We start from the raw sequence: 26,718 nt of genomic DNA on the forward strand, positions 1-26,718 counted from the left end.
GATCCCCTCCACCACCACCAGTGTGCAGCCCCACCTGGATGATGCACCAGTACTCTCCCCACACACCAGTTCTCAGTGGGGAGGAGAACAAAGTGATGTAGCCAGTTCAGAGATGGGGATTATTAGGAGGTCATGATTGGTAAAGGCCGGGTGGAAATTTGGTCAGAACACCAGAATATTACCCTTACTCTTTTTGAGAGATGCCCTGGGATTTTTAATGATCACAGAGAATCAGGACTCCATTTTTACATCTCATCAAAACAATGGCGCCTTTTTACAGTAGTGTCCCTGTCACTATAATGGGGCATTAGGACCCACACAGACCGTGAGGTGAGCGCCCCCTACTGGCCCCACTATCACCTCTCCCAGCAGCAGCCTTAGCTTTCCCAGGAGGTCTCCCATCCAGGCACTGGCCAGGCTCACACCTGCTGAGCTATGACTCATATCTGCAACCCAATATATGTGATGGATCAAACTGAGCACCATATTCAAAACAGGCTAACGTTATCAAGTAGGTTTCCTGTGCAGAAATAAAAAAACAGGTACAAGCAGGTACCAAGCTGAACAATGACCTGGTAGATACTGAAGTCTGCCATCCTTAGCACAATGGAGCTGGATATTAATTGGGTCTTGGGCTGCTGGCTGGGTGTGGAGAATGCATTGGTTGAAGTAGTGGAGATCTTTCCTGTAGAAAGAAAGCAATTTAAACCTTCATTTACAAAAGAGTCTTAGTTTCCATCCACGAAGAGTAACACACCGAGCCAAAACAAGACAGATAAGAAAGATACTAAGCTCTTCCATAAAAGGTTGATTGTATCGAGTTTTGATTTGAAGTGTTAATGACATTTTAGACTAAGGGGGCAAATTAGTTTCTCCATAAGTCTGGCAACGATAGTTTTATGAATAAGAACTGAAGATTAGGAAGGCTTTGCAGGAATATTTGCACGGAGCACTTTCTGTAGTGTCGGGACAGAGGAGAGCCAGGAACCTGTGGCGCCGTGCTGTGGAGACCCCTGCGATGTGGCTGAGGCCGGAGCTTGGGAGGAGACCCGGTGGTCTTTCACGGCGTTCTTCAGCATGTCCACGTTGGCCCGGAACTCATCCAGGATGCTCTTGGCCCAGGTTTCTCGGGCTTTCGTCGCCTCACTGTAGTGCATCCAGTGCGCACAGCTCTCACCTGAGCACAGCAGGGAGACAGGACAGGACCGCGCTGACTTCACGGCACACACATCCACGGGCGGGCCCGGTGCAGGTGAGGTGAGCTAGTTACACTGCAGGCTGAGAGGCTGACTTTAAAAGTCCAGAGACCCGTGAAGGTACTGTGCTGGGAGACCCCATACACCAAACCTGGGAAAACGAGAATGCACACCTCTGGACTTGCATTATAAGTAGCAACACTACTGCGTTCTTAGATCTTTTCTTACAAAGTATAAAAATGAGTGCTTTTTTAATTTGGAGCCATCTGATAGTTTGCTTTTTATACCCTCTGGAAGTGGAACTACCAGGCGGTTACCAGTGCAGAGGAATGAGGCCTGGGCATGCTTACACACCACACAGCGGTCACCTGCTCTGCACTCGGACCCAGGACCGTCACCAGGACCCTCTGGCTCTGGACTACTCAGCAGCAGGGGTTAACAAGCACTGCTAGACTCCCAGAGAGCACCCTGACTGACCGATCCACTCTGGGACAGCCCCAGTCCAGCAGGTTTCTACACCTTAGCCAGCCAAGTAACTGCTCAATGATCGATTAAGTCATTTAGAGATTGTATAAAATAAAAATCAGAAACAATCCCCCAACACCCTTAGTGACCAGAGCTGACCACTTCTGATCTAATCCAACCTGAAACTAGACTATTATATTTATAATGAACTTGCGTGGCGATTCAGGTTGACCTATAAAACCTACAGAACTGTTGGTTCTCCAGGTCTAAGGCTGAAGACCACTGCCTCAGAGGCACTGTAAGTCTTTTCTGTCCATAATTCTCTCACCATATTAAGGAAAACAGTTGCAACACCTCCTACAGGAAAAGTCAGGAGGACCTGCTTGTACTGTGACTATACACCCTGTGCGAGTGCTGGTGTGCCTCACCTGCTCTGTGAAAGGGGTAGTAATCCACAGTCACCTCGCTGAACGACAGCTGCATCGCTCCCCCAGTGATGCTTTTATTGATTCCTACAGTGAAAAAGAAAAAAAACATCACCAAGGGCTAGAACCCTCACAGCTAGCTCTCTCTGAACTGCAGGTCCAACAATGGTTAAAAGCACTTAAGATAAGGTAAGGACTTTACTGGCCATATACAATTCCTTGTATGAGGAATTTGTCTTTTCGCAGACCCCAGCTTGCTCTCCATGAGACACACAGACAGGGAGAGAAGCTGGGGGTCAGAGCGCAGCGTCAGCCGTTTATACAGCACCCCTGGAGCAGCTGGGGTGAAGGGCCTTGCTCAGGGGCCCAGTGGAGTAGGATTCCTCTGCCGGCTGCGGGATTTGAACCGGCAACCTTCCAGCCACAGGCGCAGATCCTGAGCCACAGAGCCACCTCTCCGCCCCTTACCTCAACCCTCAGAAAATCAGCTTGTGACCAGCCCGCTTCAAGTTATTTAAGACAAGTAAAATCTCACAGTCAGGACTCCTGACTCCTCCAAAACATTATAAAACATTAAAAATGTTTCATGAACCAAAAGCAGAAGGTTTTGCTTTGCAGCTGCCATTATTCACACACACACACATCAAACACCTTCCAGATGATGGCCTGCAATACGAGCAGGCAGCTGCTTTGAATCATGGGTATGCATATTAATCAGATCAGAACTATCTAAAGAGAATCTAACTCCGCCCTGAGAGCTGGCCAAAGCTGATTAATATTCATACATACAGAATACAGGGTATAAAACTAGTCATTATATCCCACTGCAGCGTGATGTTACAATTCAGTACACTTCCGTGCAACACTGCAGTGTGGGCTGAAAAAGACTCCTTGGATACAAACAGGAGGAACAGCTCGGCTTCCTGACAAAAATGGCACAGCAGGGCAGTAAAGAGACTTCCTCACTCTACAGGGGTAATGTACAAAAGGTACGCCTGGCAACGCACAGCGGAGTAATGCATTGCAATATAGATTGCTGATATAAAATGCATTGAAAAGCCACCCTCAGGCACTCGCTTTGGAACTTAAGCCAGCTGGCACTGAACCAGCGTCACGCTGCTCCCAGTGCGATCACGGTGATATATATTGAACAACGGAACAGAATCCCACTCCCAGCAGCTGAAATGGAGAAGAGCGGCGCGGCGCTGACCGGCAGCCAGCGGCTCCCCGTCTCGCAGGACGTTACCCCTGTCCTTGGAGTGAATGTCGTCGCAGATGTGCAGGTCGAGGTGCGTGATCTGCAGGTGGTGGGAGGTTTCCCTGACGTCGTAGGAGCTGAAGAGCTTGGCGATGGTGGCGTTCTGATCGGCGGGCGTCTGCTGAGCGCGCACCTGCTGGGAGGCCGGGGCCGGGATCGCGCCCTGCAAGACAAGGGCAACCTCACAGCAGGGGAACGCAGCCGCAGTTCAGCGCGGAAACACCAGGGGGCAGCATGCAGGCAACAGGACGGGAAAACAGGCTTGGAGTGAGCAGCTGTAGAGTAGACCCATAGGCAAAACACTGGGCAGGGGTTTAATACTCTTGTTTCAGAGTATTAAAATGCTGATTTATGCAATTCCTTGCTGTCATAAATATGAAATCCAACAATGATAACAGAAGCAGCACGGAGATTTCCATACAATGGAAAACTGAATTAAGTGTGCATATTCACAATACTAATACTAAAATGAAAGGGTGCATGTTCATGATGCCACTGCTTGTTGTGGTTGCCATAATCTGAGAAACCAATGCCGCACAAACAGAAAACATGTTGGCAAATATACACATATAGCCTGGGGTTGGGCGTTTCAGATATTGTTACTACCTTCTAATCTTCTTAACGCCTTCTAATGGCCTTGTTCGTTTTGTAGAGTCTACGACTGCAGATGTGATTTTGAGGGTCTGAGCTCTAAAGATGACAATAGAAGCCCCAACATGCAGCACCATTTCCCACCAGCAGGTGGTGCAACAACACAAGTCATCGAGATGGAAGCACAAATGTTTTAACATGAGCAAAAGGAATCGGTGCAAAAATGATTAAGATTTCAAGAACATAAGGAAGGATGTTTAAGAAAGAATGCAAATGAAAGGACCCGTTAGACCCATTTTGCTCATTTGGCAGTCTGACAGTCAACGTAAAGTTTAACTCAGCCATTTCTTAGAAGCACACAGAGTCTGAAACTCATATACTTGAGAAATGAAAAGAAAGGCCTCCTGTTCTTCATCCTTACTGAATTCCTGCTTAGCTGTCAGGTGTGACCCTGTGCTGTTGTTTCAGTGCTGAGTGTAAAACCGTGCCCCGGCCTGAACTTTTCTATTCCCTCTAAGATCACAGATACAGCACCTGAAATCACCTCCCAACCTGCTTTGTTCCTCCTAAACTGAAGAGACTGAGCTTCCCTATCCTGTCCTATAGACCAGCCTCCTGAGAGCGGCTGCTAAGTCTCAGCCACGCGTCCTTCACCACGTCACGGGCATCACTGGCCCGTCCAGGGCAGTTCAGCTTTGGGTGGAAGGAGGAGTCCCGCGCCAGCAGTACCACAGGGAGCCAAGAACACCCTGGCCCAATAATCCCACCCAGCCTTCCATCAGCGGCTCTCTGAGGCACAGCGACCCCCGGGGTCACGCTCCGCCACTGACCTGACACCACTCGGAGACCCCAGCCTTAACTCGGTACAAACAACGATTTGATTACGTGAGCCATACTGCAGGCCCACGGTTATTTTTTTTGGTTACTGCTTCCCCACGAGTCTACACAAACAGCTGGTCCGTTTGGTACATCGCTTCCTGCGGTGCTGAATCAGCCATGCCAAACATAGAGTGAATGAGCCTACTACCTACTCACAGTGCGCTTGTCAAAGTGAATTTCATTTGCCAAGTGTCTGCCTTCTCCACAGTTCTGTCTCAATATACATGTAATTCCCTTGCTTCTGTGTCTGTGTGCCACTCCCCCTATTTTAGTACTACCTGCAAATTTAACTATATTGGCAACTCTAGCTGAATCAACGTTGTTGATACTGTATAGATCACAAAGAACAAAGGCCCTAAAATGGTTCCCAGTGGCACACCACTGCTTACATCTGGCCAATACAAGTGAATTCATTACCTTGGATTCCAGAGGTATCTTATCAAACACCTTCTGGAACTGTAAATACCTGTATTTTATGTTAAAGCAGTTCAGGTGGGTAGCTGCGTCAGCATGTGTAGGCTACAAAGGAACAAGTAATAGATTTACTCCATACTGAAAAGAGAATTGAGAAAACACAACGTTTCGGCCGCAGAGCCTTCTCACACTTGAAGAAGGCTCTGCGGCCGAAACGTTGTGTTTTCTCTCTTCTCTTTTCAGCATGGAATAAACCTATTACTTGTTCCTGTATTTTATGTTGTCTGCTTTAGTTTTACCTCCTCATTGCCCGTTTGAAGAATTCTATCAAATTAGATAACAGGATTTTCCGTCCATCCATGTTCTAATGTCTTTATCCTGTACAATTCCAAATTTATCCGATGTCAATTCCAAAACTTTGCCTGTGACAGAAATAAGACTGATTGGCATATACTTTCATGGTTCAGTTCTACGAACTGTTCAGTACAGTTTTATGAACTGCAGTTACATCAGCAATCCTCCAACCTATAGGTACTGCTCACAATCTAAGTAAGAGCTAGGCATCTATAAATAACATCCTTTCGCCTCCTTGACAATGACTGGGAAAATACCATCAGGACCTTGCAGGTTATTGGTTTTTAGTTGTCCTAGTCATAACCTCAATCTCAGTTATGTTGACGAAGCTTGTAACACACACTCCTTCTATTACAGAGACATTTTATTGATGATTTTGGTTGTAAAAAATTGAGTGAAATAGTGTTTACTATTTCTTTACTATTAGAATTTTAGTGCTGCAGCTATGAAGAAAAACAGTTTTTCCTCTAATGCAATATTGTTTTTTTGTCTCCCACTTGGGAACTATCTTTTTCAGCTGCTCCTGAAGCCTGGTATATTCTTATTCCATCTCTGAATCTTGGGTCCTTCTACACAGTCTGTAAATCATTCTATTCACATGAATGTTTTTAAATATCTCCAGTAAACTATTTACACCATATTTCCCTAGTCCTGGACTTCATTGTTTTACAGATGAATTCTTTTTGAGTCATTAATATCACATTCAGACTAGTATTCTCAAGATACCACTGTAATAACCACAGCGAGCACGTCAGTTGTTTGGATCCTTACCAAAGTAGCTTTGTCTGGTTTATCTAAACAGTGCTTCTTAACAAGAAAAGATGCATAAACTGTGGCTTATGAGGACAATTATTAGACACTCCAGATAAAGCCGTATCAGGCTAATGGCCATCAGTTCTTTAAAAAACTATACAATGCTTTTTCAAACTGCTGGTAAATCGAGAGACCTTATAAGGCCAGAATTCAAATCTGCCGTTTGGCAGATGGGTGAAAAGGCCTGGACTGTATGCCAGGAATATGAAACTGCAGGCCAAAAACTATCCCCTGCACTTGGCAGATGCTGTCCTACATTTCTCAACACTTGGGTAAGCATTCAATCTCTGAAATCGCACAAAGCGCAGCTAAGCACACGGTCAGCCAGGCGGATATACAAAGGAAAAAGGGTTTAGAGGCTGAAATCACTGCTCTTTTCCGACCCACCACATGAAGTCACTGGAAAGCAGTGGGTGGAGAGATTACCACAGTGGACACAGGGAAATCACAGGTGCCAATTCTGCAGTAAGAGCAAAGCACACCCTGAACGCTGCCTCTGTACACTGTAATCAAGGCAACAGGAATGGCTTCTCATAAGAGCTCTGAGACAACAGAATGGTAATTTCATGGGCAACTGTGTCAAGGCAACAGCCTGGAAGAACACACAAGAACACAACATCTCCAAACACACAGCTCACCACGGCACAGGGCTCAGACACCAGAGCTCACCGCAGCACAGGGCTCAGACACCAGAGCTCACCGCGGCACAGGGCTCAGACACCAGAGCTCACCGCGGCACAGGGCTCAGACACCAGAGCTCACCGCGGCACAGGGCTCAGACACCAGAGCTCACCGCGGCACAGGGCTCAGACACCAGAGCTCAGCGTGGCACAGGGCTCAGACACCAGAGCTCACTGCGGCACAGGGCTCAGACACCAGAGCTCACCGCGGCACAGGGCTCAGACACCAGAGCTCACCGCGGCACAGGGCTCAGACACCAGAGCTCACCGCGGCACAGGGCTCAGACACCAGAGCTCACCGCGGCACAGGGCTCAGACACCAGAGCTCACCGCGGCACAGGGCTCAGACACCAGAGCTCACCGCGGCACAGGGCTCAGACACCAGAGCTCACCGCGGCACAGGGCTCAGACACCAGAGCTCACCGCGGCACAGGGCTCGGACAGTACACACTTCTTCTGAGGCGCAGGGCTGTTTTCATGTGTACTGTGCATCTTCAATTCCAAAGTCCAACTGCACGTCATACATAAGTCTAAGACACCCAGTCAATAATCTCCTGAAAACGTATCAATTTTTAACATTGCAATCATGCTCTCAGTACTTATTACAACCTCCCTTAATAGAGCCAAGGTGTGGACTGAAACTGCAGCAAAAGTAATAAGTCTGAGCAAAAGCAATAAGCCCAGATGTGACTCATTCAGCTGCTGTGGCTTGAGGGCAGTCAGTGTGACAGTGAAGCTACAGGTGTCATCACACAGAGCAGCTGTCCTGGATGCAGCACTGTTCAGAGCATTTTGCAATAACACATTACATGAAAGAAAAGCAAAACAGCCATGCGGCCTTGTTAATTTAATTCTGAGCTGTTATGAATGTCCAAACTACCTGAGTTTAATGAAACAAAGAACATATTTGCACGATTGCAGTTAATACTGTCATTAATATTTATATTAATTAATGACAATGTCATTAATTAATACATTTTATAATGCTACTCATCCCAAAGCATCTTACATATAGCAGGGGACACATTTCATCCACCAGTAGAGCACAGCACCTGGGAGACACAGCGGTCCTACTGCACAGCTGATCAGGTGGAGGCGTGAGAAACTGTTTCACCAAATGAACTGACGCAAGAGCCCAAACTGTACAAGCACAGAGTGGAGTTTAGCCAGAACACTGGTGCTAACATGGGGCATCTCTGGGTTATCTAATGACCAAACAGTCCACGTTTTAATGTCTCGTTTAAACACCGGCTCCTCTGACAGCAGTGCCCCCTGTCAATTTATATAGGATTGAAAATGCTGGCCCACAGAGAAGAGTGCCACCTACTGGTACACCACCACCACTTACAGCAGGAACCTGTTTTTCTTACAGGTCTCCCATCCCAGTACCGACCAGGCCAATCAGGGTTCTAGCTTCTGATATCTGCCATCCACTGCATAAAACAACTATATGGGGTTATTATAAGAGATGATATACAAGTGTTTCAAAAAGAAAAATCAAGCAAGTACAAGTACCGTTTCATAGAAGAAACAGTGAAAGCGCTCAAATTTCAGAAGCATTTTCACCTAACAAAAATCACAGGTGGGGCTCAGACATTCTCTCTTCTATGAACCCAAGGTGTAACCACCTTGGCAATCTTCCAACGTTTTAGGCACAAACCGTAAAATACAGGCATAGCTGAGCGTAAAAAAGTCTTAATAGTCATCAGAACAGAACTGCAGCTTTTTCCTTTGGGCATATCTCTGTGCATACCACCAAAATCAGAAATGCACCATGGAAATCTGACTGAGCTCTAAACTGTAGGAGGACAATCACTCACCTGTTGGAACTGATTCAGTCTGCTCTTACAGTTTTAAGCACCAGCAGTTAGAAACAGCAAAGGTGTTACAAAAAGACTTGAACACCAACCAGGAATGGGCAATATCCACTACTGCCTCAGCCTGAGCTCACGAAAGGGTGACCTGATATTGTCCCCTAGAATGTGCTGATGCAACACTGGAACTCGTGGCTCAAGCAACGATGACAAGCCTTTCAGGTCCCGAGGCAGCAAAGCAGAAAGCAACAGATTCTTCCTGCCCATCTTTCTCATGAATACCAGTCCCATCAGTCTTTTCCTGAAGACTGAGGCATGAACACGGACATAAGCGGCAGTGAGAGAGGCCTGAAGATCTTTGGATGATGCTCTGGGGTTCCTGGATGATTTTCCAGGTTACTCCTGGGGAGATACAGGCAGGAAGACTGATCCTGGGGAGGGTCACTCTGTTTGCAAATATTTTCCATTGGTTGACTATCTGAGCTGTTAATGTCTAGAAATCCTTTTGTATCCATTACTGCTGATAAGCAGCGGCTGCTCTTTCGGAGGTCCTCTGAAATCTCTTTTGATCTGGGATGTTTCCACTCACCTGTATGGTGAAGACCAAGACACAACTTTTCTGACCTTTATATAGGTCAGGGAAAACCTAAATGCAGTCCCAGTCATTGTCATCATTGACACAACCATGAAGCCAGTGTTGTACCAGATGATTCTGGAGGAGAATGTTAGGTCACCCAATTGTCAGCTGAAACTAACACGAGAAGAAAAAACAGGTCCAACAGCACACTGGCTCACTGTGAGCATGTCTGTTACACGTCTTAATGAGCAAGCTAAAGAGATACTGCATAAAGGTCTGCGTGCTGAAGAGACCAAGGACTGAGTGTAGAAAGAAGACTAAACTAGCACGTGATTCAGATACTGACACTGGCGATTAAGGACCAAGTTAGGACCAGGCCAGAGAAACTCTGCTCTGGGTGAGGTTTCAGTGGTTAAGCACAGGAACATATCCAGTTGTTCCTCTCTACACTGACTCTAGAGTACCAATATTGTTTTTGAAAGGTGATAACCAAGCCTGTACATGATATTCTTACTTGTGGATTATATAATTTTACCACAACATTCCTTGACTTAAAGCCTTCTCTTTTAATGGCACCTCCCAACTGAACCAGTGTGTAATTAGGCTCTAGAATACAATGTTACTGAACACAAATGAATAGCGTGCTTCTACTAATCAACTGTAATAACTGAGGCCCTTGTCATGCTTTTATTGACTGTTCCGCGTGTCTGCTGAGGGCCGTAAGAGGACACAGCCCTACCTGCGTGGACTCGGACGCCATGCTCTTCCTCTGCTGGGCAGACTTCTCCATGGCTTCGCTGAGAGACTTGGCGTACTGGACCATGGCTTTCAGCTGAGAGTCGGTCAGCACCCACAGCAGGTCATCCAAGACCAGAATCAACTTCGATGCCACCACATTGCAATCTTTCAACTGCATGGCAAGACAACAAGGAACAGAAACATGGGGCTGCTGTGAAACTGGAGACCAACTGATCCATTATTACAAAGCTGCTTATTACTGGTAGGAGATGCGATAAACTTAGGGTGATATCACTTCACCTCGCGTGAAGAAAATGCAAACCCCACACAGAATGCACCCCAAAACTGAATCAGCTATGAGGGATAACTGCTGCACTGCTGTCAAAGACAACGACCTTCAAGCAAATAAAACCTGCTCATTCAGTTTCTCTCAGACAAATAAATTATTGAAACCGAAGAATGAGTGCACAGAAACTTAATGCTTAATGTTTCAGCCTAAAACGGGACTCATCACTGACTCCTAATGACATTTTAACAGGTTGTCTGAACAACTTCAACTTAGTTTTATAATATACCGTACACCCTGACTCAGCAGGTTTGCGTGTGTCTGTTTAATTCTCAAACAGAGATTAAGAGACCACTACCAAAAACTTTACATAGACGTTCTTGTTCTGTGTGAAAAGGATTTTAAGAAACCTTACTGCTAACACACATAGTCTCTCTTTTGCTTTTGCTTCTCTTCTTCACCAGCTTACCCTCCTCTTGAGCGTGACTCTGATTTTGGACTGATTGGTGATCAGCCGCACCGGTGCGCTCAGGACTTCGTGATCGCCACTCTGGATGGCATCCGCCTCTATCCTGATCATCTGCCAGCTGATTTCTTTAAACGTCAGTACCTGCAAAGTTAAAGACCGCTGCGTTTATTTCACGCTGCAGACTGCGTTTGTCTTCAGTCGGCCCAACAGCCAGTCGGAAACGGACCTGGATTCCAGGCCCCAGCAGGCACCAGGAATTCAGATCAACACTGCTCCTGTGGCTATGAACACAAACCAAGGGAGATCTCCTCTTATGCACTGAAATATCAAAGACTGGACTGGAATTAAAAAAAAAACCTAAGTTAGTGCAGTAGCCTGACAGATGAAAATGAGCACCCTCAAAATAAAGTGTAAAGTGTAAATACTGGTGTAAAGCCATTCACACCAGTGGCACAAATATCAGGGTCCTGTTACAAAGCAAGCCCCATAAGCATGTACAGGGCTTGGGGGTTTGTGGCCGATCCATGGCGTGCTCTGCGTTTTGACACATATCCTCTCTGCCGGTTACCTCTCCTCGCTGGGGGTCCAGTATCCTCGTGAAGCGCAGGTCGCTCAGCTGCCAGCTGGTGTTGACGCTGTACACTTTCAGCTGGGACAGCTCGAAGGAGGCGTTGAAGGCTTTCGCCTTGATCCTGATCACGATGGAGTTGACCGAGAGGGAGATGCCCTCCACCACCTTCTCGGCGAAGCCATACTCGCTGCGAGGAGAGAGAAAGGCGAGAGCCGCCAGGGTCACGCTCAAAAGGGTGCTTTAAAAAATGGAACGCTTCTTGCCGAATTGGTAGAGACAGATGAGGAAACCCCCAGAGATACAACTTGGCCCTCAAATCTCACAGGCACAGAAGGAAACGCTGGGCGAGGTCTGGAGGTTTGAGCTGAGGTCAGTCGTGTGTCTGTTCTCACATACCGATCAGAGAAACTACATGGGTTCTGAATGACCATCTCAAACACAAAGCAAAAGCAGGGTTTAGATCTAAAAAAATCTACGACGAAACACCTAAAAGTTTTTTTACGTATGCAGTTACAGTGGATATAAAAAGTCTACACAATTATTTTCCTCAAAAGGATCTATTTGTTTTTCTCTTGAATTTTGTTGTTGCAAGGTCACATTAGTCACATTACTGTTCTGTCCTCCTTATCCTGTTTCTCTTCCTCTGACCCTCTAGAGGACAAAATACAGTTACTTGACAATGCTCTTTTATCTACCCTCGACACCTTTGCTCCTTTAAAAACTCGAACCATCTCCTTCTCTCGCCCTGCCCCCTGGTACAATGACCATCTGCGTTTCATGAAGGCAGCCTCTCGCAAACTTGAGCGTAGGTGGCGTCTTTCCGGCCTAAATGTACATTATCAGGCCTGGAGAGATTACTTATCTGATTATAAGGTTACTATAGAGTCTGCTAGATCCACCTACTTCTCTCACATCATTGAAAATCACCAAAACAATCCCAGACATCTTTTCTCCACCATCAACAGACTGCTCAAGCCAAACTGCCCCACCACATTACCTGCCTCATCACAACTTTGCAACACATTCTTAGATTTCTTTAGTTCTAAGATTGACAACATCCGGCATCACATTCTCTCCACTACGGATATAATTTCCACACCTCCTCCCTCCTCATCCAACTTCTCTGGTTCCCGTCTCTCCAGCTTCTCTCTTCTTGACTCAGCATCCCTAAACAAACTAGTTACGCGCATGAAACCCACCACATCTATTTTAGATCCCATTCCCACCACTTTATTCCAGTCCTGTTTCTCTTCTCTCTGTCCCATTGTCCTCAATATAATACATGAATCCTTGAGCACCGGCATTGTACCAACGGTCCTCAAAACTGCTGCTATTACCCCAGTGCCAAAGAAGCCTAACATGGCTCTCGACAATCTTAACAACTTTCGCCCCATCTCCAACTTACCCTTTCTCTCTAAAATTCTAGAACGTGCTGTCACACTTCAGTTACATAACCACCTCATGACAAACAACCTTTTCGAACCCCTCCAATCTGGCTTCCGTCAACTTCACAGCACAGAAACCGCCCTAGTCAAAGTCACCAACGATCTCCTAATAGCTTCTGATTCTGGTTCTCTTTCCATACTCATCCTTCTTGATCTCAGTGCTGCCTTTGACACTGTTGACCATAACACCTTGCTTTCTCGTCTCGAGACTGTGTTTGGAGTCTCTGACACTGCCCTCAAATGGTTTAAGTCTTACCTCACTGATCGCTGTCACTTTGTCTCTCTCAATGGGTACAGGTCTGAAATTGGTCTTGTCAAGTCTGGTGTCCCTCAGGGCTCAATACTGGGCCCCTTGCTCTTCAGCATTTACATGTTCCCACTTGGTCAGCTTTTAAGATCACATGGCCTCAGCTTTCATTTTTACGCTGACGATACTCAAATATACATCCATACCAAACCCGACACTGATGTGGCTGTCTCTATTCTATCTAATTGCATCTCTGACATAAAAATTTGGATGACTCAAAACTTCCTTCATCTTAACTGTGACAAGACTGAAGTCATGCTTATTGGTACCCCCCATCAACTTCGTAAAGCCAGTCCTGTAACCCTGTCTGTAGATGGCTCTGTACTTGAGCTCCAATCAAAATTGAAAAACCTTGGGGTTATATTCGATTCTGGCTTAACATTCGACCCACATGTACAGCATACTGTCAAAACATCTTTTTTTCACCTTAGAAATATCGCAAGACTACGCCCTATGCTATCATTAACTGTGGCTGAAAAGCTGATCAACATATTTGTATTCTCTCGAATTGACTACTGCAATGCTCTGCTCCCTGGGGTATCTAAATCTACTCTGAACAAGCTGCAGTATGTCCAAAATTCAGCAGCCAGAATCCTGACCAGATCTAGTGCAAGTGTTCACATTACTCCTATCCTGGAGTCCTTGCACTGGCTTCCGGTCAAATTCCGCATAGACTTTAAAATCCTCATGCTCACCTACAAGGCTTTACATGGCTTGGCACCTCAATACCTGTCTGAACTTTTATCGCCCTACTCCCCACCTCGCAACCTCCGCTCTTCAAATTCTGCCCTCCTTACTGTCCCCCAAGCCCGTCTACATTGTATGGGCGACAGGGCCTTCTCCTGCTATGCCCCCAAGCTCTGGAACTCCTTGCCCAAGGATATTAGAGAGTCACCTTCTCTAAACTCCTTCAAATCCAGACTCAAAACCCTCCTTTTCAGAAAAGCCTTTACTTAACTGCTTCCATTCTTCACCCCTCTGCTCTTCTTAATACCATCTTCCACGGTCTCCTCTATTGTTATTGTTGTATTGTTGTAATTATAATTGTGTCCTGTCTTGTGAAATTTTCTTATTTATTGTTGTAGTCTTCTTATTTATTGTTATTGTCATCCTGTAAAGCGCTTTGAGAAGCCACCTTTAAAGGTGCTATATAAAATAAAGTTTATTATTATTATTATTATTATTATTAGAGATGAAAAAATGTCAGAGATGGATTTATCTTAATTTCTGGCTTTACATCACAAAAACCTGCAATTTCAATAAGGGTGTGGAGACTTTTTATATCCACTGTAGATGAAATGCATTACCAGACAAAACACAGAGCCCAACAACCACACAGAGCGGGTGTGTTAATGCTTATTCAATAGAACAACATAAGAAAGGTTACAAATCAGCCCATTCATGCCATCTAGCTAATTTACTGTAGCTTGCGAGGCTTTCAGAGATGGGAGGATCCAGAAGGAAGCCAGAGTTATCGGCTTCAACAACATGGCTGGAGAACATGGGGTACATCACTCTGCTTTCCTTGGGAGCAGAAAGTGTAAGACATGATAGCATCAAAGCAGAGCATTTTACAATCCATTACCTAACGTACCAGACAAAAAACGGAAAAGACCAAGTAATAAGACAGAAAGACGGGGATTAAAAGGCAGAGAGTGGGTACTGGGTGTGTACACCATGAGCCTCACCTTTGACCTGAGGCTGTAGCAATAGGGGAAGGCCCGTTCGGTGGCCGCGGTTCCTCACAGGTGCTCATTTCCATCACAACTTTATCCAGGTACTGAAACAAACACAGATGATATCGTGACCTGGTTGCACAACAGCAAGGCCCGGGAAGGGAATGCTCTGGCGCTCTCCAGGACACTTGGCTGAAGTGCATGCAAGGTGCAACACTACAATAACGAAGTAACGCTCTTGGGGTTGGTGTGGTGTGATGGAGTCCGGACGTCACTGAGGCCAGCCTGGGCTCTGTCATCGGGAGGCTGAGCGCGGGATCGCCCGAGCGCTGCAGGGATCAGGCCACGAGAGGAGCCCTGGGCTTGCTGCAGGAGTCCTCCAGCGAGCAGACGCTGGCTCTGCTGCAGGCCCTGTGGGACACCGGGGGCCGCGAGCTCCGGCCACACGTGACCCCCCCCTCCCCGAGGGAAGCATGCAAGGCCCTTCACCCCTTCGGGCTGCTACAGGGGTCACAGCGGGGCAGAGAAAAAGACTAACTGGACACCAAAACTTTGGGAGGGAGGAGTAAAAAAGTGCCAGAGAATAAGGTAGTGAAGACCACATGAGCGTTTATACAGATAACAGTATGGTTAGAAAAACCGTAAGACAGCCCTTAACTACTAACCATCTGCCAGGAGCTGTCTTTGCCCAGAACTATATTGTGGGTCAGAATTGCAATGAGACATGCAAAGGCCTGGTTTAGGATTTCAACCAGCGAGCAAACCAGCGGAAAAAAATGACCTAAGACTGAATCAGCTAGCACAGAATTTGCCTCCTAGAATAAATTATGACTCACCTAGGGTGTAATTAGCTTTATCAACTGGATCTGAACCAGAGCTAAGCCTGCACCATGCTGCGATTTGAAAAGCAAGCCACCACTTTCTGTCACCTGCAACAGTGAGAGTATTACAAATTGAGAGTATTACTGTTTTAAGCTGCAGGATTTTGTGAAGTGTCTTACCGGTGCCATAAAAAAAAATATTGGATTTTCTATTTTTTTCTACAGTACAGATTCAGGACATCACCCTTGATTACTGAAATGTTTAGGAGAATTAAACACGGCACCCTCTAATGAGGGGAAACTGTCTTTACCAGAGAGATGGGGTGAGTCTTCAGCTTCGTCCATGGTATCTGAAAACAGACAGGAAGAATGTTACAGTAGGTACGCAATCATACCTATGCTGAGGAATTAGTTTATTATTAACAGAAAAAAAAACAGTGCATATTTGCATTTAAATGCGCAAAGGTATTCTGCATTTATAATCAAAGCACATTTCTTGGCCACAGTAAGAACTCAATGGGCAAAAGCTAAGTGTTCACGGCAGAACAGTACCAGTATATTAAATAAGTTAACAATTCAAATGGGCCAAAAAGTAAACGTTTTTAAAAGGACTATTTTCTTGTATAATTGTAAAAGGGCAGCATGGCCGGTTCAGAGTGCCTGGGCTGGATTTCCCAGAGGCCTTTGGGGAGTGGGCAGCCTGTCTAGGAGATAGAAGGCAGATCCTCTGTGCCCCAGTCAGCACAGGGACTCAACCACAGGAACAAGAGTCTCGGAGAGAAACTGGAGCTCGTTAGTGGAGAGTCATCTCATTGAGTGACTGGAGAGTTTCGGGGAGAGACTGGAGCTCGCTGGGAAAAAGTCACATCACACATAAAGTTATAGGAATGTCACAGAGACATACAAAACTCCTCTGAAGCAAATTCTGACCCCGTGCAAAAGAAATGCACGAATTGTATGCATCAGTGGTGAGGAAATATGTCAAGCTAGAAGAGGGTTTTCCATCCGCTATTGTCTGTGTGTAAGAATATGCACAGCCTCTAGAGCCCAATACCATATCACTCCTCCCTCATTAGGCGTGCTGTTATCTCAGGAGCACAGAAACCCTTTCAACAACTAATCTTTATGTGAATCACACTGCTGGTTTAATGACATGTCTTAATGGTAATCCCTCTTAGGCACAGCTATCCACTGACTCCTGGACTAATTGCCATGAATTAACATACACTGCAGGAGAGCTACTTACACAAATAACTGCTGTGTGGGTGAAAGACAGCGCAACACAGATCTGCACCCTGCTCGGCAGCATAATTCACAGCAATCAACACACACAAAAAAAAACTCTTCACTGTCCAGTGACAGCACTTACAACCTTCACAGCCGGTTTCATTTTCCTCCTCACACTGCCTGAACCATGATGCTTAACTAAATACGACCACTGGGAGTCCTTAAGAGAGCAAATTAAAAAAAAATAAGTGTGTAAAAATTAAAATCTAATTGTAAAAGAAGAACCAAACCTACTGAAGATAATTTTATGGCAAAGGGGGTGGTTAACTACAAATTACAACAGCTCCTTAGTCAGGGCTTGCTGGCACTTAAAATAATACGCCTGAAGAGTCATACCCAGCTGATGTCAGGATGCTTCAAATCCCCAGCCAGCACTCCAGTGAGCCCAAAAGGGAAACAGAAGAGAGAGGAGGCTATACGGCCCATTGTGTAGGCCTGGCTGTAATTGGCTTCCAGATTTGAGTATCTCTACCAGCCACTTACTGGAGGAGCTTGGGGAATCTGTTGTTATGATAAGGAGAAAGGAGAGGAGACCATCTGGCACATGTGGCCTTTCTGATAGTTACGAGCTAACTGATCAGAGGATCTCCCCCAGCTGTTACTTGAAAGAAGCTAGGCTATCGGCGTCAACATTCACGACTGGGCAGCCTGTTCCGCAGTCCACATCATGGTGTACAGAAGCATCTCCTGTTATAGGGCCACTAATCTTAAACATCCGCACCTGTATCCTCACGTCTGTGTCTGATATTCCTTTAAGGTCAAGAACTAATCTAATTGCACTTCTAGAGCACCTATGTTTTTCATAACGTAAAGGCCAAATTCATTATAAACAGCATTAGGAATGAGGAGTTAATACACTGCATGATCTTCAAACATGCAGTGACATTCCTACACAACTTCTGAAGTCTTACTTTACATAGATTAAGACAATGCAAACAGAAACCTCAGTTTCTTTTCCTAAGTTACTTTTCAAAATCAGGGCTTAACATCTTATACAAGTCAGATCCTGATCTCTTTATTTAATGTATACATTTCTACTTGAAAACTTCATTTGTCAGTTGCGTCCAGAAATTAATGTTTTCCAGGCCCTCTTGCTCCTCCTGAAATTAAGAAATCTATGAAGAGGCTACTTCCACAGCAGGTTATAAAACCGTGAGCCGCTGCAAGCTTTTCGCACATCAATCTTGTACCTCACCGCCGGCATCTTCGGAACCGAAAACACACACCCGCTCTCATCTGGATCACCACTAAGTGGAACGCACTATTCTGAACTTGTATAGGAAGTGTTCTGCTCTTTACTCTGGGTGACATCTCATTCAGAATTCAAGCAAACGTTGAAAGACAAACAGGAAGAAATAGAAAATAAAATCCCATTCAACGCATAACAGAAAATGAATTCAGATACGCCGAGCCTTTTGACTGAAAGCAGACATTCTGACACGAGCGATGCCGCGGAGGGCCTCGGCGCCGAGAGCTCATTGTGCCCTCCCCAGGGCTCCAGCATCCCCGCTGCTGCAGCGACAGCTTAATGAACACAGCGATCTGCCATGACCTCGTTAGGAACGTGGGCGCCGTGGAGACCGAGCCCACGGGGGTGCCGGCACCAGCTGCCGCCTCCGCCAGCGTCGCGGGACGTCAGCAGACGGTGCCCCGCGAACGCAGCGCAGCGCAAATCCACCAGGCAGGCGGATACGGCAATGGAGAAGAGCTCTTCCGCAGTGACTCCTCTCCCCGCAGATCAGTCCGACTCCTCGGCCAGGACAGCAGACGTCAACCCCACTGATCTGGAGACAGAACACTCTCTGGCACACTCTTGTATTCCTGTGTTTTTAACCAGATCAAGTCAATGGAGGACAAATTCTCATCTACAGACCCACTGACAAAGGTGTCTGTGGGCAGGCATCTAGTGTTTCCCATGTAGATTCGGTGCACGTTCACCTGCTTTGCAATGAGAACCATTTTAACAAAACAGTCATCAGGTTCGGGGCTATTGCAGGAAAAGGGTGTTTCCCTACTTCCTTCAGGGATAATTTTTGTGTTTACCAATGCTCAGTTTCGTTTGCCGAATCCATCACTTGGCCCAAGACTTTTTGCAGTTCTCTCCCAGCTGTCTCCTGTGCCACTCCCCTGATTCTTGTATCCCACACAATCTGAGCTACTTCGCCCCCTGCAGATCAGGAAGAACAACAGACCTATACTGTAACAGACATCTGAGGAGAGATCCAACTGGGGAAACTATAACTTAAAACAGCTGGAATGGGGTATCTCCTACGTGACAGGAAGCCCGTGATTACATTTATATTTTCGTCCATCATCACAATTTCCCAGTTACTAATGGGCTCTAAAAGACAACAGTCAATGTACAAGGAACTGAAACTCTACACTACAGCAATACACTTCTCCATCCGCACCTCCCTGGGTTTTACAGAGAATGTGTTTAATCGATAAGCCCAGTTGCTTAGTCATTTTGTAATTCTATTGTACGGTTTCTCCCCTCAGGGTATGTATTCTTCACAGATAAGGGCAGGAAGCCTGCTCTGGTTTCAGTCACCCATTGTGGTCCAAGAGAGCCCGAGAGAGAAGGTACAGTATGCACACACAGCACCCCCAACAGCACTGGTGACACCCTTACCTCTTCGCCACAATAGCTCAATTTAATGCTACTAATCAATTTTAACCAACAAAAAAACCTCTTACGGAAATCAGAAGTTATTTTCTGTTCCCTACGCCTGACAGAGAGTGGAGCTGGGAAAGAATCAGTTGCTCCATTCACTGTTCTGTCACTCAGCCAAAGCGCAGTTTTTCTCATTATTGCACGTCAAAGGTTCCTTGCTGCCTTCACTGAAAAATGAGTCAGCTGGCACCTTTCCTGCCAGGGCTGCAGTTGGACCTGACTTGGTCAATGGCCGCTAAACGCGTTTCTTTGCCTGCCTGTGCCCACAGAACCAGCTCTGCACAGAGCAGGACTGTGTCACACTGCAGTAAGACAACACTAAGGATTTCCGAACGGCACAATGAAGATGTGTGTGGAGGTATATAAATATACTGTGCATAAATACGCATTTACATATACATATATTGAGAAACAAAACTAGCTACTGAAATTCTATGATGAAGTTGCACCACAGTACAAGACAAAAGGATAACAGGTTTACTCCCACTTTCAGTTCAAAGGCTGCATTCTAACAGCATATCATAAATTCATTAAACTCATATAATGGTTTATCTTGTAATCAAAAATGTTTGCTTCCTTCACCTCCTCTCACCATCACGTGGTATTTTACAATCCTTAATCAATCCAAGAAAACATTCTACTGAAAACATCCACAGTATTGATAAAACCATTAGTAACACTTTACAAGTCACACTAACATGAGCAAGACTGGGCCTCTTTCACCAAAAATCCTTGCAGGAGTCCACTTGCTTCCAGGCATACAGAGTTCAAAGGCTGCAGAGCTTTCAGAAATGGAAATGAACCTTTTCATATGACAGTATTCGTGGCACAATGATTTATTACTCAGTATTAGCAGTGTATAAGGTCCTCAAGAGAAGCCTGTGTACTGGTCTAGCAGGGGTTGCTTAATTTTGCATATAACTGCATACCAAATAACACTGTGGTATAACCAACGGGCTAAATCAAAGAAAACATCAAGCTTTCCTTCTCTTTCCTTTTATTCCAAGATTAAGAATATATTTCAGGTACAAGGGACAATAAAAAATTTACAGCAGTTTTTGTCTTTGAGCTCCGCAGTTACTCACTGAGGAAAGGAAAGCTCTTGAAAGTGAAAGCAGGAAGGGAAATGGTTTTGCTTCTGTTCAGACAACGCGCTGCCTGCAATGGTTTCAGAAAACAAAGCAAGGCATGAAGCACAGCCTGCCTTTGACAATCCAGTCAACAGTAAACAAGCGGCCTGCGCCAGGTGTACCTACAGCTGCGCACGCGAGCATCAGTGGAAACGTTCTGTTCTGCCTTGTCTGACTCGGGGAAACGTCGTGATACAGCTCAGCCTGCCAGGACACTGGCCCCTGCAGAGCTGAAGGCCAAGAGCTTTACAAAAAATGAAATCGCCAGTTCATCTGCTTTTTATACCCCCAAACCCCAGTCTGGAATCACTGAATGTAACGCGATGGCCCTTCAGCCTGGAGAGATGAGGATGGTGCCAGACTTTAGGCTCTACCTTCGCTCCTGAAGAGACCCACCCAGAAACCCCCCAGCCCCCACTTCCACAGCCTCGGAGCAGAAATGTCAAAAAGGCACAACCAGTCCTCTCTTGATTTACCAAGTCTTGTGGTTTTAGAAAGGAAGCAAATGACAAAATCCAGAGAGAAACTGTCTATTTGTGCACAACCACAAGAGTAAAACGTGGCGAAACATTCGAATTAGAAATGGCCCAGGATATAGACTACACTAAGAGCTCATTCAGTGCGTGCTTCCTAAGGGGGGAGAAATACTGTCTGAGGCTCCTCAGGCACATCAGCAGGTACCTGAAAACATGCATTAGCATCTTTAAGGCAGAAAGAAAACTGCGAGGTCTCCCAAGGGGCAGAACCCTCACTGGAGCGCAGGCGGGTGGGGTCAGCGCCCGGTCCAGCACGTCCCACAGCTGGCACAGCTGGAACAGCTCGGGCTCGGGCTTGCTGGGGCTCTCTGGGGGGAACGGCGCCTCCTGCAGGCAGGCGCGCAGCGACGTCAGCGAGAGAGGTGCTGTCTACAAGCCCTCCTCTCAGGCGGGTCATGGATCCGCCGCCAGGCGTGTGGGGCGAGTGCCCCGAGTGCCCACACCACTCGCGGCAGGGGAAGCTGAACCACCGGCACTTCCAGAGCGGGTGGAAATACACCAGAAACAGAACTGGAAAAAACAAATTCACCGGCCTGTCATCGGGGAGAAAGGTCGCGACAAAGGCAGTCTTTGCTCTGGTTAGTCGCAACCTGAAGGATGCAGGAAGGAGCAGTGACCTTTGGCAGTATCTCCCGCCATGCAGTTCTGTGCGCTGCCACGGGTGTCAATATCAGGCACACGCACAACGCAGCAGGCATGCTGGGTAGCTGCTGGACACAGTCCTTGTGTGCACTGCAGGCTCGCCAGCTCACAGAGTGGAGAGCAGTTCACATTCTCATGTCAGCAGATCACACTGAGAATTACTTTGTTTGCTGTAACCGACCACCTGAAATACTCACAGGTGTGCCTGATTAAAACGTATAACGTTGTAGCATCAACCATAAACTGTATTCTGTCACTAAGGACCAACAAACAGCTCTGTTCGACAGCGTGACTGAGTCTCCAGTTAGCTCTCTAGACAAAGGAGCTTCTGTGTCAGAACACTTCTAGGATCCATTTCACAGAACATTTTTAAAATTACGCCCCGAATGGTCTGAAATGAAGTACACTACAGCTTTTAAAGTGGGTGTTATTTGGGAGTGATTTACAATCATTTCATTCAGAAACATAATGCACATTAAAGAGGACCGACCATATTTTACATTTCTGGTCGCTGTTCAAATGAGTTACGGTTTTGGTTTTAGCAAAATCTTTCAACTGCACACAGCTTTAGAATCTGACAGCACAGTGACACAAGACCAGCCCCAGTACGTGCTACAGTTCCCAGTGACGGCAACAGGAACAGCTCTGCAATCTTTTCACACACTGGTTATCTTCAGTCACACATCATTGTACTGCTGCAACCCATACTGTAGGGCTAGAAATGTTTAGGTGATGGGTAGTGGCAGCAAATAAGGTTAAAAAAGGTTTATTTTGCTCAACAAAATAAATGTTCAATAAGTGCAAGAAATCACACACATTTCTCTTACACGGAAAAGGAGAATAAATTCAGGCCAGCACCTCAAACGATGGGGTTTTTAAGAGCTCTTCACAGACGACATACTAATATTGTGTGCAAAAAGAATAACTAAAAATAAAATTCAGGTGGGTAGCTGCGTTAGCATGCGTAGGCTACAAAGGAATAAGCAATAGGTTTATTCCATGCTGAAAAAAAGAAGAAAAAAAACACAACGTTTCGGCCGTGGAGCCTTCTTCAGGTGTCACACCAATAAAAATAAAATTGATAGCTAAACAAAAATAAGCACTCACAACTCCAAACTTCCGCCTCACTGATCAAAGCCCAAATCCAGTGCTGTGCTGCAGGACTGTGCCCCACAGGGAAGAGGGACAAACAGTGTAACTGGGGTTTGCAGTTCCCAGTGCAGGCGAAGGTTCGAGGGGCTTAAACCAAAGGCAACTGCTACTACTCAACCCAAGTGAAAAGGAGGTCACCCTGGCACAGCAGGGAACATGTACAAGCATAAAATGAAGTATCAATAAGCTTAAGGTATGAACGCAGCCACACCTGGGTCAGTTACATGAGACTTCAGAAAATTAAATCAAATGTTAAGTGCTTAGAAACACATACTGCTTCACCTCCAACTTATGCTCTAACAACAGTGGTGGATTTAAAAATTAAGATAAACCTGACTGCAAAAAAACAGCTGAGTCTTACAGGCTCAACAACATTGACCTTCCCCTTCCTCAGATAATATATGCTAATCAGCTGCACTGCTGTATAAAAAGCCTCCACACTCTGAGTTGGTACTCCTAGGATGATTCTCCTCTGAGAACTAAAAAAACATTCACACTGAGAAAGTATACCGTGGCACCTAAAATCGGAACCACCCCACCCCCCAAAAGCCATCTGTAAAGAGAAACGCTGTAGAGCAGGTAACTGGGGCACCTCAGCCAGGTGTACAGACCTTCACTCCAGAGAGCAGGTGAGCTTTCTGGTTCAGCCCCTGAATGCACCACACAAACCTGATCTTTCCTGACAGGCAGAAGGAGAAACGGAAAAAAGCATCAAGAAGAAAACAGCACGCATGGCGGAGGCATGTCAAGAGACTCCAGATGAGCTGAATCAAACCCTGCCCAAGTCCGGCACAGCCTGCAGGACACCTGCAGGACACCTGCCACCTGCAGGGCTGGAGAGCTGCCGAGGGGGGGCCTCACCCGTATGGTAGCCTTGTTGCAGAAGACCTTGCTGATGGCCAGCCAGGTGGGCAGGTCCAGCATGTTCTGCAGGACCTCCTCGTCCAGCTCCAGGTTGGTCAGCTGGCCCTCGCCCTTCAGGGTGCTCAGGTTGATCTTGTCGGGGGACAGGTTCTTGGCGAACCTGCGGCGGGAAGAGGAGACGAGAGCAGGGGTGACTCAGGGTGCCGCTGCCTCAGCCTTCACGCGAGCACCAGGAAACCGAGGAGAGAGAGAAAAAAACACTTTCATCCACAAACCCCGCCGTGGGGCGAAGAGATTTGGGTCGAGGGGTGTCTGAGGGGAGCGTTCATCCTGGCAGGCAGCTTCAGAGTAAGCCCATAGGCAAACAGGAAGGGCAGCACAGTCTCGGAGAGGGCTGGCGTTAATGCCACAGACGTGCACTGGAACAGGACCTCCTGGGGCGTCACTCCAGCACTGCCACGCAGGGGGAAGAGCAGGGAAGGGAGGCTGCTGGGAAAGCGAGATCGACCTCTCTTCAACACAACTTCATTAGCCAAGGTCAGTCTTCGACGAACGGTAAAAGCCTCTAAAACATTTTACTTTTCCACCAATAAAATCGGTTTTGTATGAAGGATTTGAAGCTGCTTCTCTCATAAGTTGTTTTCATGTCCAAATATGCGATTGCCTCTGGTGCTACTGATATAGTTGGGGCTGGCAGTGCTCGAGTTAACCAGCTTTACTGGTGGCCAACCCAAAGTGCCCTGTGCCGTAGAGACATCTGAAGCCATTTAGATTCTCTTTTTCTATTACAGCACGCAGAAGTACTAACAACGCAAAACCCCCAAAATAGCAAGAATCAAACAAAGCCCAGCCTTTAAATCACCTTATATGCAGGAACCTTAACAGCCAAAGTGGGTACTTTCCTCTTTTCACTGGCTATAAAGCAGGGCTGTCCAATCTGGACCCTTAAGGACAAGTGTTTCTGCAGGTGATCATTCCAGCTCAGTTCTTAATGACCTAAATCAGCTCATTAGTGGCTTAACTGGAGAAGAGTAATAGCTTCTCCCAGCTCAGGCACTGGCGCCACAGAAGACCTACAGGCACACCGGCACCCTGGGAGCAGGACTGGACAGCTTAGTCTTGAATTTATCAACGCCTTCAAGGAGTTTGAACCCAGGGTGCTATTTATAGGCTGCTGGGTGGTTTATCTGCTGAGACACTCTGCCCACAACGTATGTGATTTGTGTTACTGTTTGCATAAAGAAACCCTACTATAGATCACAGCTCATAGTGCAGCACACTGGCACACTGTTGCCAAATCTGTAACCCAATTACTCATCTCATTCGTTTAGGTAAAATAAAGGCCGTTCTCCTTGCATCTCTAGGCAACCATAACATCAAACAGCAACACCCTGAAAAATCAGGACAGTCGACATACTTGAGAAGAGGTTTCTGTAATGCTGGTGCCAGAACCTGCACTGTCTCACAATTAGCTATTGTGATATAAAAAGAGAAACCTCTCAACTCTAATCCAACAGTTTTGATTCTGGGCACTGCACCGTTAAGTGGAACATCAAGACAAATTTGAGCCCACTCTCGCCTTAATCATCCAACACCATACGAGAGAGGACAGATGTCTTTTATTACAAATGATCTTGTTCTCCTCGGTAAACAGCTCATTGTGGACAATACTACAGTGTTTCATGCAGGGAGTTTTCATTAACAGGAAATAGGACATAAAAAACACAAGTGTTTTCCATGGTGTTAAGAGTGTTTAAAAAAGGACCCTGCTAAATTAAAACTAAGTATCAAAACTTAAAATTGAGGGCACAGTAATGCTCACAAGAAGTACAAGTCTACCCACGGGCCAAACGCAATGCGCTAATCACTGTATATTTGTAACACTGAATATTTTTCATTTTTCTCACAACTTGTTCAACAAAAGAAAAGAGCAAACAAATTGTGGAGGTGTGTTCAGACCATAATCAGGATGCTGATGAGGACACATGACAAAAATATTTCAGTCCCCTCTCACGTGTTAAGGTGGAACACAGGAGTACACTATCACCACATCTGTGTTTTGATTTCCTTCAACACCACACAAACTGTCAATGACACTTGCCATTATGAATATACCGTCTGTAAAAGCAAGGTTTCCCAGAAAATCTGAGCTTCCCCACAAACAGAATTCTTTTACAGTCACTTCACTGTATTAGGAGCAAGACTGCACTCAAATACCAGCAGTGAGGAGGAGGAGGAGAGCTGTACTGCCCTACAGACCCTACAGACCGACAGTGTGCTCCACTCTCTCTCCTGGTCCACAGTACCTACCCTGCAGACCAACAGTCTGCTCCACCCTCTCTCCTGGTCCACAGTACCTACCCTACAGACCGACAGTCTGCTCCACCCTCTCTCCTGGTCCACAGTACCTACCCTACAGACCGACAGTCTGCTCCACCCTCTCTCCTGGTCCACAGTACCTACCCTACAGCCAACAGTCTGCTCCACCCTCTCTCCTGGTCCACAGTACCTACCCTACAGACCGACAGTCTGCTCCACCCTCTCTCCTGGTCCACAGTGCCAGCAACAGATTTGAGTCATAACGAGGCAAATGGTTCTGTTACAGATCAAGTCTACAAAGTGCTTGTAAGCATGAGTTGGCAGTCTAAACAGAT

The 26,718-nt window shown here is 46.3% G+C and overlaps 1 protein-coding gene across 2 annotated transcripts in view; it reads right to left on the reverse strand.

Moving 5' to 3' along the window:
* bltp3b (bridge-like lipid transfer protein family member 3B) overlaps positions 1-26,718 on the reverse strand; it is a 65,041-nt gene that overhangs the window by 25,742 nt on the left and 12,581 nt on the right. The window contains exons 2-11 of one of the 2 annotated variants that reach the window (XM_088646014.1): positions 24,062-24,224; positions 16,091-16,129; positions 14,971-15,062; positions 11,528-11,717; positions 10,960-11,100; positions 10,206-10,376; positions 3,333-3,507; positions 2,090-2,173; positions 989-1,177; positions 573-685 (exon numbers count right to left, since the gene is read on the reverse strand). In XM_088646014.1, the coding sequence (XP_088502140.1) occupies positions 573-685; positions 989-1,177; positions 2,090-2,173; positions 3,333-3,507; positions 10,206-10,376; positions 10,960-11,100; positions 11,528-11,717; positions 14,971-15,062; positions 16,091-16,129; positions 24,062-24,224 (1,357 nt within the window). Of the gene's footprint in view, positions 1-572; positions 686-988; positions 1,178-2,089; positions 2,174-3,296; positions 3,508-10,205; positions 10,377-10,959; positions 11,101-11,527; positions 11,718-14,970; positions 15,063-16,090; positions 16,130-24,061; positions 24,225-26,718 lie in introns of both variants that reach the window. The other variant, XM_088646013.1, reaches the window with a different exon arrangement.

This window comes from Lepisosteus platostomus, chromosome 9 (assembly GCF_059453375.1).
Source record: "Lepisosteus platostomus isolate fLepPlt1 chromosome 9, fLepPlt1.hap1, whole genome shotgun sequence".
Taxonomy (NCBI): Eukaryota; Metazoa; Chordata; class Actinopteri; order Semionotiformes; family Lepisosteidae; genus Lepisosteus; species Lepisosteus platostomus.